The sequence below is a fragment of the Phoca vitulina genome, unplaced genomic scaffold (genome assembly GCF_004348235.1).
Source record: "Phoca vitulina isolate PV1807 unplaced genomic scaffold, GSC_HSeal_1.0 scaffold1, whole genome shotgun sequence".
Taxonomy (NCBI): Eukaryota; Metazoa; Chordata; class Mammalia; order Carnivora; family Phocidae; genus Phoca; species Phoca vitulina.
The window spans coordinates 9,634,136-9,650,912 of NW_022589704.1; the positions used below are offsets into that span (position 1 = coordinate 9,634,136).

A 16,777-nucleotide genomic window follows, 5' to 3' on the forward strand; every position below is an offset into this window, starting at 1 on the left:
CTGGCTCTTTCAGTGTGTCATTCTCTGTGGTCTGTGTTTTAGGCAGTAAAAACTCCATTTTCTTGGAAACAGGATTTGGATTACGAAATTATTATTATTTTTTTAATAAACATATATCTGGGGTATAGAAACCTTTGAAAATAATCAGTTTTTGAATTTTTCTGCAGTTTCTAGTAAAGAGACCACATGATTTAAAAAGAGAAAATAATCTGCTAAAAATGTGTAGTGTTTTCATGTATTTTTTGTTGTTGTTGTTATTTTTACCCACTGTCATCTTCTGTAGAGTTAAAATTACAACATACATAATTGTGTAAAGAATTTTTTGAGTAGGGAAATAGGTACATGATTCAAAATGTAAAAGGCCTCAGAGGGTCCTGTTCTAAAAAGGTAGATGATTTAAAGTTTTTTTAATGTATTCTCTGTAGGTAATATTTAAGCCAGTGATTACTTACTTATACAAAATTATATATGTAGATGTATTCTGTGCCCAGCATTCTGTACATGCTTTTTTGCTTAACAAAATCTTGACAGTAGTTCCATTTGTAATGCATAGAGCATTTTCCGTCTCAAAATCTTAAGGTTGTCTTCCTGTTTGATAATCAATTTTTTAAAATTGTGCAATAGTATTATTTTTTCCTTCTGTTTCTTTTATTAATCATGTCCTCCCTTTTTGTCTCCTTCATTTGTTTCACCAATTCGAATTTCTTCCTTTGCCCTGCCGTTAATTTTCAGTTTTGCTTTTGGTTATTCTCCCTTTGAGCAGAGTGGATCATCTCGGTGCAAAGCCGTTGTGCTACCTTTGGCTTGGTGGTTTAGTGATCGTTTGCCCAGCTGATCTTAATTTTGGAGTTGCTGTTTCCCTTACCTTCTTCTCTCCTGGTTCTAGCCTGTGTTTTGTCTTGGTTAATCAGGGTGCTGTTAAATACAAATGGTGCGCCTGCCTCCTTTTTAGTAGCCACGCCTTCCTTGCTATTCTGGGTTGTGAAACTGGCCCCTAAGGAGGAGGTACTTTGATCTTTTGTTGCCCTTGCTCTATAGTTCTTAGTTTTTTCAAGGAAAGGGTCATTGATAGGAACCCTTCAGATATTCTTCTTACCTTTTTCTTCTTAAAAAAACAAAACAAAACAAAAACTCTGGGATCTTTACCTCTCCTGTTTTTGGTATAGGTTTTTTTTTTTTATTATAGATTTTATTGTATCTGGCAAATGGTCTTCCATGATTTAGGGTGTAGTCCATTTTTCCTCTAGTTTCATTACAAATGGGATTTTCTTATGCATTTTTTTTAAGATTTTATTTATTTATTTGACAGAGAGCGAGAGCAGGAACACAAGCAGGGGGAGTGGGAGAGGGAGAAGCAGGCTTCCTGCCGAGCAGGGAGCCCGACGTGGGGCTCCATCCCAGGGCCCTGGGATCATGACCTGAGCCAAAGGCAGCCACTTAACCAGCTGAGCCACCCAGGCGCCCCAAGATTAAGTGTTTGTTGTAGGCACTTTAGTTTCTAATTTGTACTTTGTAAATGAAAGTATAGTATAGAAATTATTCAGAGTTCAGACGCTGGTGGGTCAGGTGTATTCTGTTTGCCCCTCTGTAAATGGATCAGCTGTCAACAAATCAATAAACAGAAAGTGGTTGAATTGGTGTTTTGGAGTAGAACGGCATAACGGAAAATGTACTTTCCACTGGTATTCTGGAGAGCTGGATTCCACTGTTAGGTATGTCCCTAAATAGATGTATGCTTTTGAGCGGTTGACTCTTTGGATGAGGATTTCCTCTTGCATAAATGAGATAATCACATCAGGTGTGGGTTGACACTTAAGTTTATGGATTCTTCTTATGTAGGTTCTTAGTGCTGCTGGGCAGTCTTCCTTGCTTACAGTCTGCTCAATTCCCTGTTCTCCATTAGGGAAACTCGTTGAAATTTCCATTTCTCTTATTTTTCTCATACATGTTAGTCACAGATTCAGTCCAGCTAGGCATGTGCTTCCTTGCTTTCATTTATCTTCTCTTGCCTTGGAGATTGATGTACCTTTCTAATCGTCTGAGGCTTATACTCTTTTTTAAAGATTTTATTTATTTGACAGAGAGAGAGACAGCGAGAGAGGGAACACAAGCAGGGGGAGTGGGAGAGGGAGAAGCAGGCTTCCCGCTGAGCAGGGAGCCTGATGTGGGGCTCGATCCCAGGACTCTGGGATCATGACCTGAGCCAAAGGCAGACGCTTAACGACTGAGCCACCCAGGCACCACTGAGGCTTATACTCTTAATTCTCTTTTTCTTCCTATAGCAAACTATACCCCATTTCCAGCCTTTTCAGTAAGATTTTCCCTTAAATACATAAACATGTTCAAGACTTATTTTTTTAGAAAGGAAAATCACACACATTCCTGCCCATGTGGCCTTTGTCAGACCTGCCTGCCCCTACTTCGTTGGCTGTCTCTTCTCTGTCCTCTTTATAGTCCAGCATTTAGTATTTACTGTCCATTGAACTTAACCATACGTTCTCCTCCTCAAATCTGATGGACACTTCTCAGTCTTGTGTGTCTGTCCCTTCTGTGACCTTTGAACTCTGCCTGTCTTATTCCTCTCAGTGTCTGCAATACCACCTTCCTGATTTTTCCACCATACTTTTTGTTTTGTTTTATACCTTCAATGTTTATTCCTCATACTTCAGATGAGTCTTTGATTCTGCTCAACTGGATTCTTCCTTTTCTGTTTTCCTTTGATTTTAGTGTTTCCTAAGGTTTCATCCTGGGCCTGTTCTGCTCTTACTCTGCATACGTTTCATTGAGGAGGTGAAATCTTATCTTGGTTTCACCTACCTTCTGCACATTGATAATTTTTCTCATCTACACGTTCACTTAGCTACTTAACTCCAGATCCTTATTTCCATCTGTATACTGGAACTCTTTACCTAGATATCCTACATAATAACTCAAACTGTACACGTTTGGCATTAGACTATTTTTCTGCCCTATATGTTTCATTTGGTAATGTTACTACCATCTCTTGTATGATTTTCTGGAGTTAAAAGCATAACTTAAAACTAGAGAATGAACACATAGTAAAGATTTTATTCATCTCACTAATTAATGAAGGGGGACCTGTTAGGGTGAAGCTGGTTTAAAAGTATTTGGTGAATTGGATATTTATAGGATATTTAATTAAGAATTGTAGAATAAGATTACTGATGCTGCCCAGGGTAGCAGACTGCAGTCTTTGGGGTTATCTTGTCAGCTGTTGTAGAAGTTATTTCTATTTCCACCAGACACAGATCTGCAAGGCAACATGTGAATTCACTGTCCGAACCCCTCAATAATAGTATATAGCAAAGTTAATGCTGTTCTTTCCTAGAAAATTAATTCCTGTTAAATACTGTTTCTTTTGACATTGAAAGGATATGGTATCTTTACATGTTTTAGATCACTTTTCCTAACCCTTGTCACCAGAGCAAGAAACTTGAGCGGCATTCCTATTCCTGTACATGCTGAAGTCTGTAACCACAGACCTATATTCTCTTTTCTGATTGTGTAGATTTTATAGTTTCAGTGTTTGACTGCCATCTCTTCATTCCATCTTCCATTATCAGACCCTCATTTATCCTTAGATTTATGTGGTAGCTTAATAGTTGATCTGCCTCCATATCTGTAGATCTCAAATGCAAAATTTTGAGTTTTAGGCCCTTCATGATATAGATTGGACTTGTTTCCAGGTCCAAGTTCTTCCCAGATCTCGTGTTTGAGCGCTATTAACCTCCTCAGCGTTCCTCCATTGTGACTTCCTCATTCCTCTGCCCTTCTCATGTCTCTGTCTTTTTAAGCTGGCCCCTCAACCTGGTGAGGGCAAAGTTAAGTCACCTTTTCTTCTCTGTTTACAATATCACTTTTGATACTGCTTCTCAGATCATTTAGTGCAGTTTCTGACAATTCATTTATGGAATGGTCAGTTAAACTGATTTTTTTTTAAAGAACTGTGAAAGGATTAGAATCTTCAGGATATGCTCCAGGCTTGGAATGTCATGGTTCTCTAATGTTTGACTCTTTAAAAAAGGTAAATGTATAGTTCATTTTTGTTTGTTCGGCCATATTAACATAGTCCTAAAGGCCATGGACTTTAGGTCAAGTCTGTGTTTGAATGTGGCCTGGTTACTTGTTGGCCTCATGGTGTTAGAATTTAACTAAGTTCCACGGTTTCTCTGAAGGAAGGTAATTTCCAGTACCTATTTTTTGTAAGGTTGTTGTAGAAATTAGATGAAAAGGTACTTAGCCTGGTACATGGTAAGCACAGAGTAAACGTTACCCATAGTTTTTATTTTAGTTTTCACTTTAAACCCTGCATCTTTCTACTAAATATTGTTTTCTAGTGTTAAAATAACATAATTTGAAAATACTACTTTTATGTGTTGTACAACATTCAGTATTCCATCATGACAGTGGATTGGTTTTGATGCCCCTAAATTGAAATAAACGCCTAGCTGACATTCTCACGTCACTTGGCCTTTTTCCCTGTACCCAGTGGCTCTTACTCTCCCTTTCTGCTCCTTGTGGTTGGGGATTGTTTCCTGTCTCTCAGCACCTCTCAGCCCCTTGCTCTTAGGGAAGGGGAGAGGTTTTTCATTCCTGTTTTAAAGATAGTCTTGTTTGAAGTCCTTGGCATTCTTATTTATGCAAAAATGACTTCTTATGTAAACCTTCTATGCTATTTTATTGTGGCGTTGTTTAATACTACCACTGGGGTGTTTAACTTACCATACTTGCTCCTAAGTCTAGACTTTTTTTTTTGGATCTAGTATATGGAGTTGTTCACATATGATCTAGTATATGGAGCAGTTCTGGATGCCATTGCTTGCAGTCTGAAAGTCCATATGCCGTATCTTGTTGCATGCAGGCTACTTAATTTTGTAATACTTCCCTTATCTTATTTATAAAGTAGGAATAGTAAAATGGTTTATAAGGCTCATTGGCACCTTTATATTTTGCTTAATAGAATCGGAGGAGTAAACGTGTTATGCAGTTGTGTTTATTACTGTTGTGATTAAACTCCAGTTTCAGAATCTGAAGCCAAAGCAAGTCTCCTTTGGAGGACCATATCTAAATAGAGGGCATAAGAAATGGGGGTGGCGGAGACAGTGGATAAATTCACTTTCAGTGTCAGTTCTGGAAGCTGAAAACTTTTCTGCAGACACCGTGTGTGGATATAAGTGTTAGCTTTTTTAATGTTACTATCTTTACTGTGAAATAATGCAGTTTTTTTTCGGTTTTCAGTGTTGTCTCTCAAATAGGTAATACGTAGTGATTACATGAATAAACACATTAGGTTCACTTTGGGGCTATTCATGACTCCGTTTTGCATTACTAAATTGGAGATTTGCTTTCCAGTCTATCAAATGCCCTTCATGTGATAAAAATTCTGCATAAATACTAACCTCTGTGGTATTCATTTCATACTTGACCATTTGATTAGGAAGAATTACCACATCCTAAAGTTAATTTTTGCAATCTGTTTCTCTTGGTGTTCTGAGTTTTATACTAAATGAATGGTTGAATTTTTTTAAGTTTTTTTTTCCCTAACCTTAACCTCTCTTCTGTGAGTTTTGAAATACAAAATTAGAAGGAAAATCAGTTTCCAAAATGACTGCAGTTGAAGTTTCTTTGAAAGAATACCCTTTTTATAAAATTTTAAGGATGAATTTTTAAATGTAGGTTAATACGCAGTTCTGTTTTTCTTGAAAAGGTTCTGTTTGCCTGAAGAACTAAGCACTTACTTGTTTTATCTATCTATCTATCTATCTATCTATCTATCTATCTATCATCTATCTATCTATCTATCTATCTATCTATCTATCTATCTATCTATCAGAAAACACAAGCAGGGAGAGTGGCAGGCAGAGCTAGTAATAGGCTCCCCGCTGAGCAGGGAGCTCGATGCCGGCCAGGACCTTGGGATCATGACTTGAGCCGAAGGCAGACACTTAACCGACTGAACCACCCAGGTGTCCCAGAACTAAATACTTTTTCACATAAAATTCAAATGCTGTTTCACCTGAACAGTGAGTAAGTTTGTTGGACACTTAGCTGTGAACAAAGTCACGAGATTTAGTCTTGAACATACCCATTAGTGTTTTTATGCTTCTCCTATTGAGTTCAAAGTCCTATATGCCATCTATTTTATTTTAGTTCTTTAGGAATTAATATCAGAAGTTTTCTGTGAAAAAAGCTTGGTGATTATTTTCACAGAAATGAAGGTAATAGAAGAGTAGTATGTTTCAGGACTTGATAGTTAGGGTTACCAATAGGCTGGACTTAAAACTTTTAGTTTCAACATGAAGATGGAATCTTTTGAGTTCATATTCATTTCAGTTATTAAAACAAATTCTAGCAATATAATTTTTTTAAAAATTTTATTATGTTATGTTAGTCACCATACAATACATCATTGGTTTTTGATGTGGTGATCCACGATCCATTGTTTTCGTATAATACCCAGTGCTCCGTGCAGTACGTGCCCTCCTTAATACCCGTCACAGTGCTAACCAATCCCCCCTGTCCCCTCCCCTCTAAAACCCTGTTTGTTTCTCAGAGTCCATAGTCTCTCATGGTTCATCTCTCCCTCCAATTCCCCCCCCCCATTTTTCCCTTCCTTCTCCTAATGTCCTCCATGCTATTCCGTATGTTCCACAAATAAGTGAAACCATATGATAATTGACTTTCTCTGCTTGACTTACTTCACTTAGCATAATCTCCTCCAGTCCCATCCATGTTGATGTAAAAGTTGGGTATTCATCCTTTCTGATGGCTGAGTAATATTCCATTGTATATATGGACCACATCTTCTTTATCCATTCATCTGTTGAAGGGCATCTCGGTTCTTCCCACAGTTTGGCTATTGCGGACATTGCTGCTGTGAACATTGGGGTGCATATGGCCCTTCTTTTCACTACATCTATGTCTTTGGGGTAGATAGCCAGTACTGCAATTGCTGGGTCATAGGGTAGCTCTTTTTAAATTTTTGAGGAACCTCCACACTGTTTTACAAAGTGGCTGTACCAACTTGCATTCCCACCAACAGTGTAAGAGGGTTCCCCTTTCTCCACAACCTCTCCAACATTTGTTGTTTCTGTCCCTGTCCATTTTTGCCATTCTAACTGGTGTAAGGTGGTATCTCAATGTGGTTTTGATTTGGATTTCCCTGATGGCTAATGATGATGAACATTTTTTCATGTGTCTGTTAGCCATTTGTATGTCTTCTTCAGAGAAGTGTCTTTTCATATCTTCTGCCCACTTTTGACTTGATTATATGTTTTTTGGGTGTTGAGTTTGAGAAGTTCTTTATAGATCTTGGATACCAGCCCTTTATCTGTAGTGTCATTTGCAAATATCTTCTCCCATTCTGTGGGTTAGCAATATAATTTTTATATTGGTGTAACTCGTATGTGTTTTAAAATTTAATTAGTAAAATACATTAGGCATAAGTAATTGGTTAGGACAGTAGTGAATATTCATATAATAAGAAAAAATCATTGCTCGGTGAAAACTTTTGGGCTCTTACCTGGAGCCAGAGAGGAGTTAAATTTGGTTGAAGTTGAGGTGGTGGTGATCTCCAGAGGGTTAGATCTCAGTATCAGGATTCAGAGACTTAGACTTACAGGATTTGTCTGTAATACAAAGAGTTGAACTTGGTCTTCCTGGAGGGTCCCTTCCAGCTTTGGATTTATTGGTAACTTGGCAGAGGGGGCGGTCCTGTATGTATCCTGTGTTAATCTTACATTTACTTTTTGGGGTTTAAACTCCACAAAGTTTAAGAGAGCCTGGCCTCCTTCCTTAAAGATCAATTTAGGCCGTACCTGGCTAGCTCAGTCGGTGGAGCATGCAACTCCTGATCTTGTGGTTGTGAGTTCAAGTCCCATGTTGGGTGTAGAGATTACTTAAAAATAAAATCTTTAAAAAAAAAAAAAAAATCAACTTATGCTTTAAAAACAAGTAGCACTTTGGTAAATAAGTGTCGTCTTACTTGCCACCCTTTCTCTCGTAAATCTCAAGAATTACCCATGAGCAGGCCGTGGGCTGATAATGGTACTGGTGGACAAGCTCTGAAGATGTTGGGGGTGTTATTTAGATTACTTTGGTAACTATAGGTCAGAATAACCAGTGTGACGTAGACTCCTTTGAATGACTTTTAACACCCCATGACAGGCAGTATGCATTTAGTAGCAGAAAATAGGCAGGTGAGATCTACCAAACTTGTTTAATAAGTCTTTGCGTTTCAGAGTGAAAGCAGCAGTATCACGCTGCTCTCCTGTGTATCCATGCTGTTTAGGGTCCAAGTGAAATGGCATTGTGATGTTTGAATTGCTAAAGCTTCTTGGGTGATTCTGAGATAGAACGGCTTTTATTTAATTCTCTAATAGGGAGCAGTTGTTCTCGGGTGCAGTCCAGTAGGAGAGCTCTTTTAAAATGTCTCCAGTTTCTGCACCCACAGAATCGGAATCTCTGAGGGCAGAAGCCAGGCATTCATATTTTGACAAAGCTTCCCAGGTTATATTGTGAAGTTCATCCTTAATTAAAAACACTATTTATTGTGTTTATAGCAAAATTCACTTTGAAACTGTATTGCCAGAAATGTAAGACTCAACCGGACAGTGGTTTTTATGGTGAAGTCTCCCTCAATATGTTGTTTTGCCACCAGTATTCTTTTATTCTGAATAAGCGTTGATAGTAATAACAGTAATAATTAACATGTATCGCACCTTTGCAATACCAGAGGCACTGTGTTACGTGGTTTGGATGGATTTCTCATTTAATCCTTCCAACTGCTCTAGGAGGTAAGTTCTTTATCCACATTTGGTAGACGGAAGCACAGAGAACAAGTTGTGTGGAGTCAGAATTCAAACTCAGCCAGAGGCAGTGTAACTCCAGAGCCCTGCATTTCTAACTCCACTGCTAGAGTGACCTACCTTATGGCTTACAAAAGGTAAATAATAAAAATAACTCCTTTCATCGCAGACTTCAGACCCTAGGTCCTCTTTCCCAACAGCAGGCAGTGTTTCGTTTTTTTTTTTTTTTAAGATTTTATTTATTTATTTATTTGACAGAGAGAGTACAAGCGGGGGATGGATGGGGGGAGCGGCAGGCAGAGGGAGAGGGAGAAGCAGGCTCCCTGCTGAGCAGGAAGCCCACTATGGGACTCCATCCCAGGACCGAGATCATGACCTGAGCCGAAGGCAGACGCTTAACTGACTGAGCCATCCAGGCGCCCTCAATGGCAGGCAGTATTAACAGAGTGTTTTATGATTCCTTCCATCAGTTTGCAATGTGTAGATAATATATAAGGATACATACTTGACCTTTTAAATATACATACACACAGCTGGGAGTTTTATACTGTTTACCCTCTAACCTATCTTGGGGGAGATCTTTCCATATCGGTACATGTAAATTTAATTTTTCTCAATGTTTTCATGCTATTTCCCATTTTCTCTTTCTAAAATTGATGGTAATTACATTAGTATGAACTTTCTCACCAGAGTTTGTTTAGTATATTAATTGATGATGTGGGCACATGTGACAGAAACAGTCCTTTTCTACTGATTTGGGTCAACCTGTAACTCAAAAGAAAACTCGCTTCCTGTTACAGGCAGGCCATGGAATCTCTTAAAACAAAATCTAGTAATAGATTTAGTCATGATTAATTTGCATTCTCTTTAGCACCAGTTCCTGTAATGTCACATTCGTTCTCTTCCCTCCCAGTAAATAGAATTAAAGAACTCTACTTGGAGTTTGACTCGAGGCTTAAGAAAAATTGTGAAGATTTGACTTATACAAATTGTGATTCTTTCTCTGATAGTTATATTGGCCTCTTTATCAGTTGAACCGATTTTCTTTGAGTATCCGCATTTTTTTCTGCATAATAATTAAATTTCTTACAGAAAGTTCACATTTATGATTAAGAACCGTGTTTTGAGCTAAATTGTTATACTTGGGAATTATTCTCTCAATTTCTAGCAATTCTTTGAGATAGGTGATACACTGATTTCACAGAAGAGGTAAATGAAATCTAGAGATTAAGTGTCTTGTCCAAGGTCACAGCCAGCATAGCTGATGTTGAAATCTAGGATATCTGGGACCATTTCTCAGTTCACTGTACTTGAGCCGCTTTCTCCTCATTTCTCCATAGTTTTACGGTTTCTTTTGTATTTATGATGGCATTTGTTATTCACAGCAATACTGTGAAGTAGGCATGATGTGTTGTTTTTTATTCTTTGGCTGAGGAGTTGGAGGCTAGAGGCTCTGGTTTGTACAAAGGCAGGCTCCTTTAATACCTGTTCTATTACAGGACTTGAGCCAAGGTATTCTGATGTTGGGCGTCGTGCTCTTTGCTGCACACCACAGGAGATGGAGAAGCAAAGATAAATTTCTGCTTGTGCTGTTTTCTTTGAGAATTTCCTGGGTGTTCTGTGCGAAATCTATGTTAATTTTATGTGCTGGGTTTTGGACCACATGCCTTGAATTTGGTATATTCCTGACATCTTGCAATATACTAATCAGATTTCAAATAAGTCCGTGTAGCATCGGTGAGGGCTGTACAGATGATTTACATAAAATTTCCCTTTCATCTTTGGTTCCCTTCATTTGGTTTCTGTGTTGTACCACATATAGCTGATATTTTTTTCTTATTTTTTCCCCTTTTAGTGAATGGTAGTGTCTAGAAAGGGTATGTCCCTTCAAGAGAGAGGTGCCAATGTCCAGCCGGCCTAATAACAATCCAGGGGGGTCACTGCGACGTTCACAGAGGAACACTGCCGGGGCCCAACCACAAGACGACTCGATAGGAGGAAGGTATGTATTTGATGGTAATTTGAAAAGTAATTGGTGAATAAAAGCGTTTTTAAAAACCTCATTATGAGGACAAAAACTTAAATGGTTCACTACAAATGTGGGTAATTTTTTCCTTACTTTTGAGCCAAGTAACACAAATAAAACTGGAATTCAAAGCAGTTCTTTCATCATTTCCCAAATGTGCTAGGCTCAAAAAATAGTTGTCAGTCATTGACATTATCAGAAATCTAATTTAAGGGTCACGAACATATGATACGTCCTGTTTGGTTTGCCCTTTCTCTTCACTCTCTCACACACGTGCTATAGCACGGCTTTCGATTGATGGTTTGTGGTGCCTTTCTTTATGTGTGTCTTTATTTTACTGAAAGGAAGCTTCATTTTTTTTAAGATCTTGTGTTCTGATGTCTAGCTTTTGAGTTTTTTCCCCATCTTATTGTTTGATAGTGTATGGATGCTGACAGGCTGGTGAGGCAGTCTGACTTTGTGGGCATATCACTTCCTCCTCATTTTCTCAGTGTTCTGCTGTTTAGCAGGTTTTTAGTCGGACTACTTGTACAGGAGGCACTGTGAAGAGTCAGATGCATTCTCTGGAATGGAAAACTCCTTGTCTCATTTAGCCAAGGACTGTCATTTTATGTATAAAATACTCCGAACTTTACTTGCAAGGCCTCATTCTCCGACCCGTGTTTAGCTTGCAGTCAATAATGGCAAGATCCTAATATGATTACCTGATACAACATTGGGAGGCATTACCGTGTATGTATTGTCTAGTAAATTATAGAAAAAAAACTAAATGTCAAATGTAAAGAATATATCAAACCCCCCCCCCCCCCCATTGATGTCAGGCTATTTTGGTAGTTGAGCGTATGGACTTTGGACTAGGACAGCGTTCTGTGCAATGACTGTCACTGCTGTTAAATAGCCGTGTGTCCTTTGTTCTATCTTTTGGAAACCTCAAGTTCTTAGTCCACACAGTGGGGGGATATCTGTGTCATAAGGCTGTCAGTTAACTTCAGCAATGTGTGCTACCCTGGTAGCACAGTGCTTAGTACAGAGTTCTGTTCTGAACTTGTTTTTTGCTTTTTTACATTCAGATTATTCTTCGTAGCAGCCACACTTTATCTGTTGATTAAAAAATATCCCTCTTCCATTATAAAAACAATCCATGTTTATTTTAGAGAATTTGGAGAACACAGAAGAGTGTAAAGGAGAACATCCAAACAATTCAAATATTACCACTGTTAACATTTGCATAGTTTCCTTAGTTGTCTTTATCACATGAATATGTGTGCCTATATGTGCATGTGTTTACACAAAAATACTTGTACCATTTTGGGGGCACCTGGCTGGCTCAGCCAGTAGAGCATGTGACTCTTGATCTCAGCGGCATGAGTTCGAGCCCCATGTTGGGCATAGAGATTACTTTAAAAAAACTTTAAAAAATCAGTAAGTGACTTGAACCTTTTGCACAACTGCAGTTTTCCATAGTAATACTCAGGTTCTATTTGAACTCTTGCACATGACTGACAAACATTTTGGTCTTCATACAGTACCCTGGTTCTAAAATCCACAGTGATGTTTCAGCAGCATTGTCTTTTTCTATATGTTGGTGTTAAATATTTTATTGTATTATGCATTTTAAAAATATGGCGGGAAATAGAAATGGGAGTGGTTAATATTAGTTATTAAGATGCATTAGTTTAAATAACTAATAAAGTTGTAATCAAGATGGAACTGTAATTTGTAGATTGGCACGCTTTTGCCATAGTTTATTTGCTTTAAGTCTGTCAGTCATATGTTCAGTTGGTGCGGTGACTATGGAAAACAGTATGTAGGTTCCTCAAAAAATTAAAAATAGAAATACCATGCAATTCAGTAATTCTGCTGGGTATTTACCCAAAGAAAACAAGAACACTAATTAGAAAAGATATATGCACTCCTCTGTTCATTTCAGCATTATTTATAATAGCCAAGTTATGCAAGCAGCCTAAGCATCCATCGTTAGAATGATGGAGCAAAAAGATGTGGTGTATGTGTACAATGGAATATTACTGAGCCATTTAAAAAAGAATGAAATCTTGCCATTTGCAACAACATGGATGGAGCTGGAGGGAGTTGTGCTAATTGAATTAAGTCAGTCAGAGAAAGACAAATACCGGATAATTTCACTTATATATGTAATCTAAAAAGAAAATGAACAAACTGAAAACAGAAACAGATTCATACAGAGAGCAAATTGGTAGTTGCCAGAGGGGAGAGGGGTGGGTGGCAGGATGGGTGAAGTAATTGAAAGGCATTAAAAGCTCAAACTTTCGGTATTAAAATAAGTCACAGATGTGAAAAGTACAGCCTAGGGAATATAATGAATAATGTTGCAATAATGTATGTTGACAGATGGTGACTACACTTATTGTGGTGAGCACTGAGTAATGTATAGACTAGTTAGATCACTCTGTTGTTCACCTGAAACTACTAGGACATTGCCAACCATACTTCAGTAATAACAATTTGAAAAAAAAAAACTGTACGCTCATTTGTGAAGGATAAGTATAAAATTTAAAAATGTGTTTGGAATGGCAGAAAACATGCCAAAGAATATAAAGCAGAGTATAATGAGGGTTTTTGTACTTTAATCCCTTCTCCCTTTCAGTAATGTAGCCTATTTCATTTCTTACAGTTTCAACTTCTGCATGTTTTCAAAAAACATTTCCTGGCAAAACTAGCACACACAAGAGGGCCAAGTCCTACCCCTCCCCTCCCTTTAATCCCAGTATCATTTGTGTCATTTCCTATGTCCCTAAAATTGTTTAAAAGACATGACTTTTAAAATCTTTTATGGTCCAGTGTGTGACTGTACCATAATTTAGTAATAACTCTGAATATATATATTTTTCCTCCTTTTATGTGGATAAGTATAATTATGATCAGGACATTCAAATTTAGAATATTAGCCAAAAAAATTTACCAGTTTGACTAAGAATGCAAATTAGGAGTTATTAGTTCGTTCGAATTTTATTTTCTCTTCTTAGCTGGATTTTTTGCTCATGAGAGAATCTCGAACCTGGAAAGGACCTTTTTATCAAAGCCCAGGCTGACATTGAAACCCCCTGTAGAGTGTGCTATACTAGAAGTGATCTAACCTATAGAAACCTTTCTGGTGATTTTGGGGGTAAGAGAGAGAGGACTGGGTAAGTGGGGAGGGCGCAATTACAACTGTGTTTTTGTTCTCTTTATCTGATGCCTGTTGATTAGCTTTCCTAAGTAAAATGCTGTTATTGTCAGCTTTTGATTCAAAAGTAGACCTGATTCTGAAAATGTACTCATAGTGGGGTGGTTAAGCATCTGCCTTCAGCTCAGGTCATGATCTCAGGGTCTGGGATGGAGCCCCGTGTTCATCCTGCTCTGCTCAGCAGGGAGCCTGCTTCTCCCTCTGCCTGCCATTCCCCCTGCTTGTGCTCTCTCCCTCTGTCAAATAAATAAATAAAATCTTAAAAAAGAAGAAAAGAAAATGTTCTCATAGTGATACAGTGATTCAACTCATGGTAATAACAACATCCACAACAACAACAGTGCACTGTTGGCGTGTTTTAAGTTAAATTTTTTTTTATACATGTTCTTCCAGTAAAGACTCACAGAAACTCTGTGTGCTAATAAGTATGTAACTCCTGTTCTCCGAATGTGGTAGTTTACTCAACATTATACAGCTAGTGTGTCGAGTCAGGACCTAATTTCCGACCACTTGACTCTAAAGTCGGTGATTATTTTCATTATGCTCAACTGTTTTTACTGCACAAACCACTTAATCCATATGATAAAGGACTTGGAAGAGAGTATGAAGTATGTATAATGGAAGAATATTAGCTCATTCAGTTGAGGACTTAAGTAGCAGTTTTTCCCTCCTAGAATTTTTTTCACTTTTTTTTTTTTTAAACTTGCATCAGGCTGTCTTTGCATAGCTTTCTTCCTGTGACCATTCCTTCCCTTCCCCCAAATCAAGGTCACTTACCTTTTCTTTTCTTTTTAGAAGAATAGTTTTCATTCATCCTTAAGCTAATAGAAATTAGGATCTTTGGTATATATTGAATCTCCCCTCATTATTTTCTCTGCTCTGTTTTCCCCAATCCTTGTTCTCTATCCATAAATGAACTAGATTTCTTTTTTGATTTCTCTCTTTCCCTTCTGTAGTTTTTTGGGCTGTAGCTGATCTGTTCTTCTCTTTTCTGGTCTCTGTCAGATTTTTTTTGAGAGAGAGAGAGAGAGAGAGAGCGGGGGGCAGGGCAGGGAGAGGGGGAGAGAGAATCTTAAGCAGGCTCCACATCCAGCACGGAGCTGGACACAGTCCTCTCAGTACCCTGCGATCACGACCTGAGCTGAAATCGAGAGTCAGATGCTTAACCCGACTGAGCCACCGCCCCCTCTGTCAGATTTTTTGATGGAGTGAGGAAATGCTTGAATCCAGTCCACTCCTCCTCCCCAGCCCCATTAAAAAAATTTGTATGCAAAGTTTAAATTACTTATTATGAAGTAAAAACTCAGTTATGAGACCTATAGGTAAAACTTTTTGTTAACATTGTCAGAATAGGGACTTTTTAATATTTTTTAGCCAGTGTTAATTGTACAGAAAGTAAATAGATTGGGGTTTTGCTTTAAAATCTGTTTCAGTTGGACGGGATACAGAAAAGTACAAAAAGAACATGAATATCCAGAGATAAAGTTTGTGTTAACATTTTTATTTTTATCTGTCTTGAAAGTACAATTTAGCATGTAGCTGATTATATTGTAAATACAGTTTTGGATCTTGTTTTTATTTATTTTATTTATTTATTTTTAAAGATTTTATTTATTTGACAGAGAGAGAGAGAGATAGCTAGAGCAGAAACACAAGCAGGGGGAGTGGGAGAGGGAGAAGCAGGCTTCCCGCCGAGCAGGGAGCCCGATGTGGGGCTCAGTCCCAGGACCCTGGGACCATGACCTGAGCCGAAGGCAGACGCTTAATGACTGAGCCACCCAGGTGCCCCTGGATCCTGGTTTTGTTTTTTTTTTTTTTAAACTCAGCATCCTAACAGTTTTTTTTTTTTTTTGTAATTGTTTACAAATGGCCACTTGACTTACTGAATCAATATATAACATTTTCCAAAATTACTTTTTAGTTTTTGGATAGTTAAATGGTTGTAATGGGAAAGTTGTTGCTCATGCATAAATGTTTGTATTTCAGGTGTCTCTTAAGGATAGGTTCCTGGAAGTGAAATCACTTGGTCAAAGGGAGTTCTTTTTATGGTCAACTTGTTTCACATATGGTCAACTTATTTCACCCATTTACTTATTTGTCACCATTAGGAAAAAGAGTGTTTTTTGTCTCATCATTCTGTTCATGTTATTTTCACCTTGTTATTGTTAATTTGATAGGGAAAAAAAAGTCACAAACTTTTTTTTATTGGTGTTTCTATAGTAATGAGGTTAAACATTGGAAAAAATAGGTTTAAAGAATGAGATCTGAGAATATTTTTCGAGATAAGCATACCAGTAAGTTTGTATATATTGTGAGTCTCTCTTCATACCACTGTACAGTAGAACTGACCTTTAAAGTCACTCAGCCGATGTGAGCCCCTCTTGTGACAGTAACCCTCTTTTGTTGAATTATCTCCCTCAGTTCTTCACCTCTGCGGTTTGAATGGTAGTTACTCTTTTCCAACATGATCATACTCTGCTCTTGGCTGCCCATTGCCTAGTCTTTTGCCAAAGCTGGGAGAATATGCAGTCTTCCATTTTTCTGAGCTCATTGGTGGGACTGGGGTGGTCACATGATTCAAACTGGAAACTCTCCTTCCTGGTAGCAAAGAGAAGATGTGAATCTGAAGTTGCCAACTGCACATCTCCTGCCTTAGGGAAACAGATGGACAGGCAGAGAAAAGCAGATACATCAGTTCTGGCTAGTTTGAGTTCTTAG

At 38.0% G+C, this 16,777-nt stretch overlaps 1 protein-coding gene across 16 annotated transcripts in view; it reads left to right on the forward strand.

Moving 5' to 3' along the window:
- Nucleotides 1-16,777, forward strand: part of TRIP12 (thyroid hormone receptor interactor 12) — a 140,950-nt gene that overhangs the window by 28,529 nt on the left and 95,644 nt on the right. For all 16 annotated transcript variants that reach the window (XM_032400385.1, XM_032400356.1, XM_032400351.1 and 13 more), the window contains exon 2: nt 10,684-10,830. In XM_032400385.1, coding sequence (XP_032256276.1) covers nt 10,733-10,830 — 98 coding nt within the window. In that variant the 5' untranslated portion in view covers nt 10,684-10,732. The remainder of the gene's footprint in view (nt 1-10,683; nt 10,831-16,777) is intronic.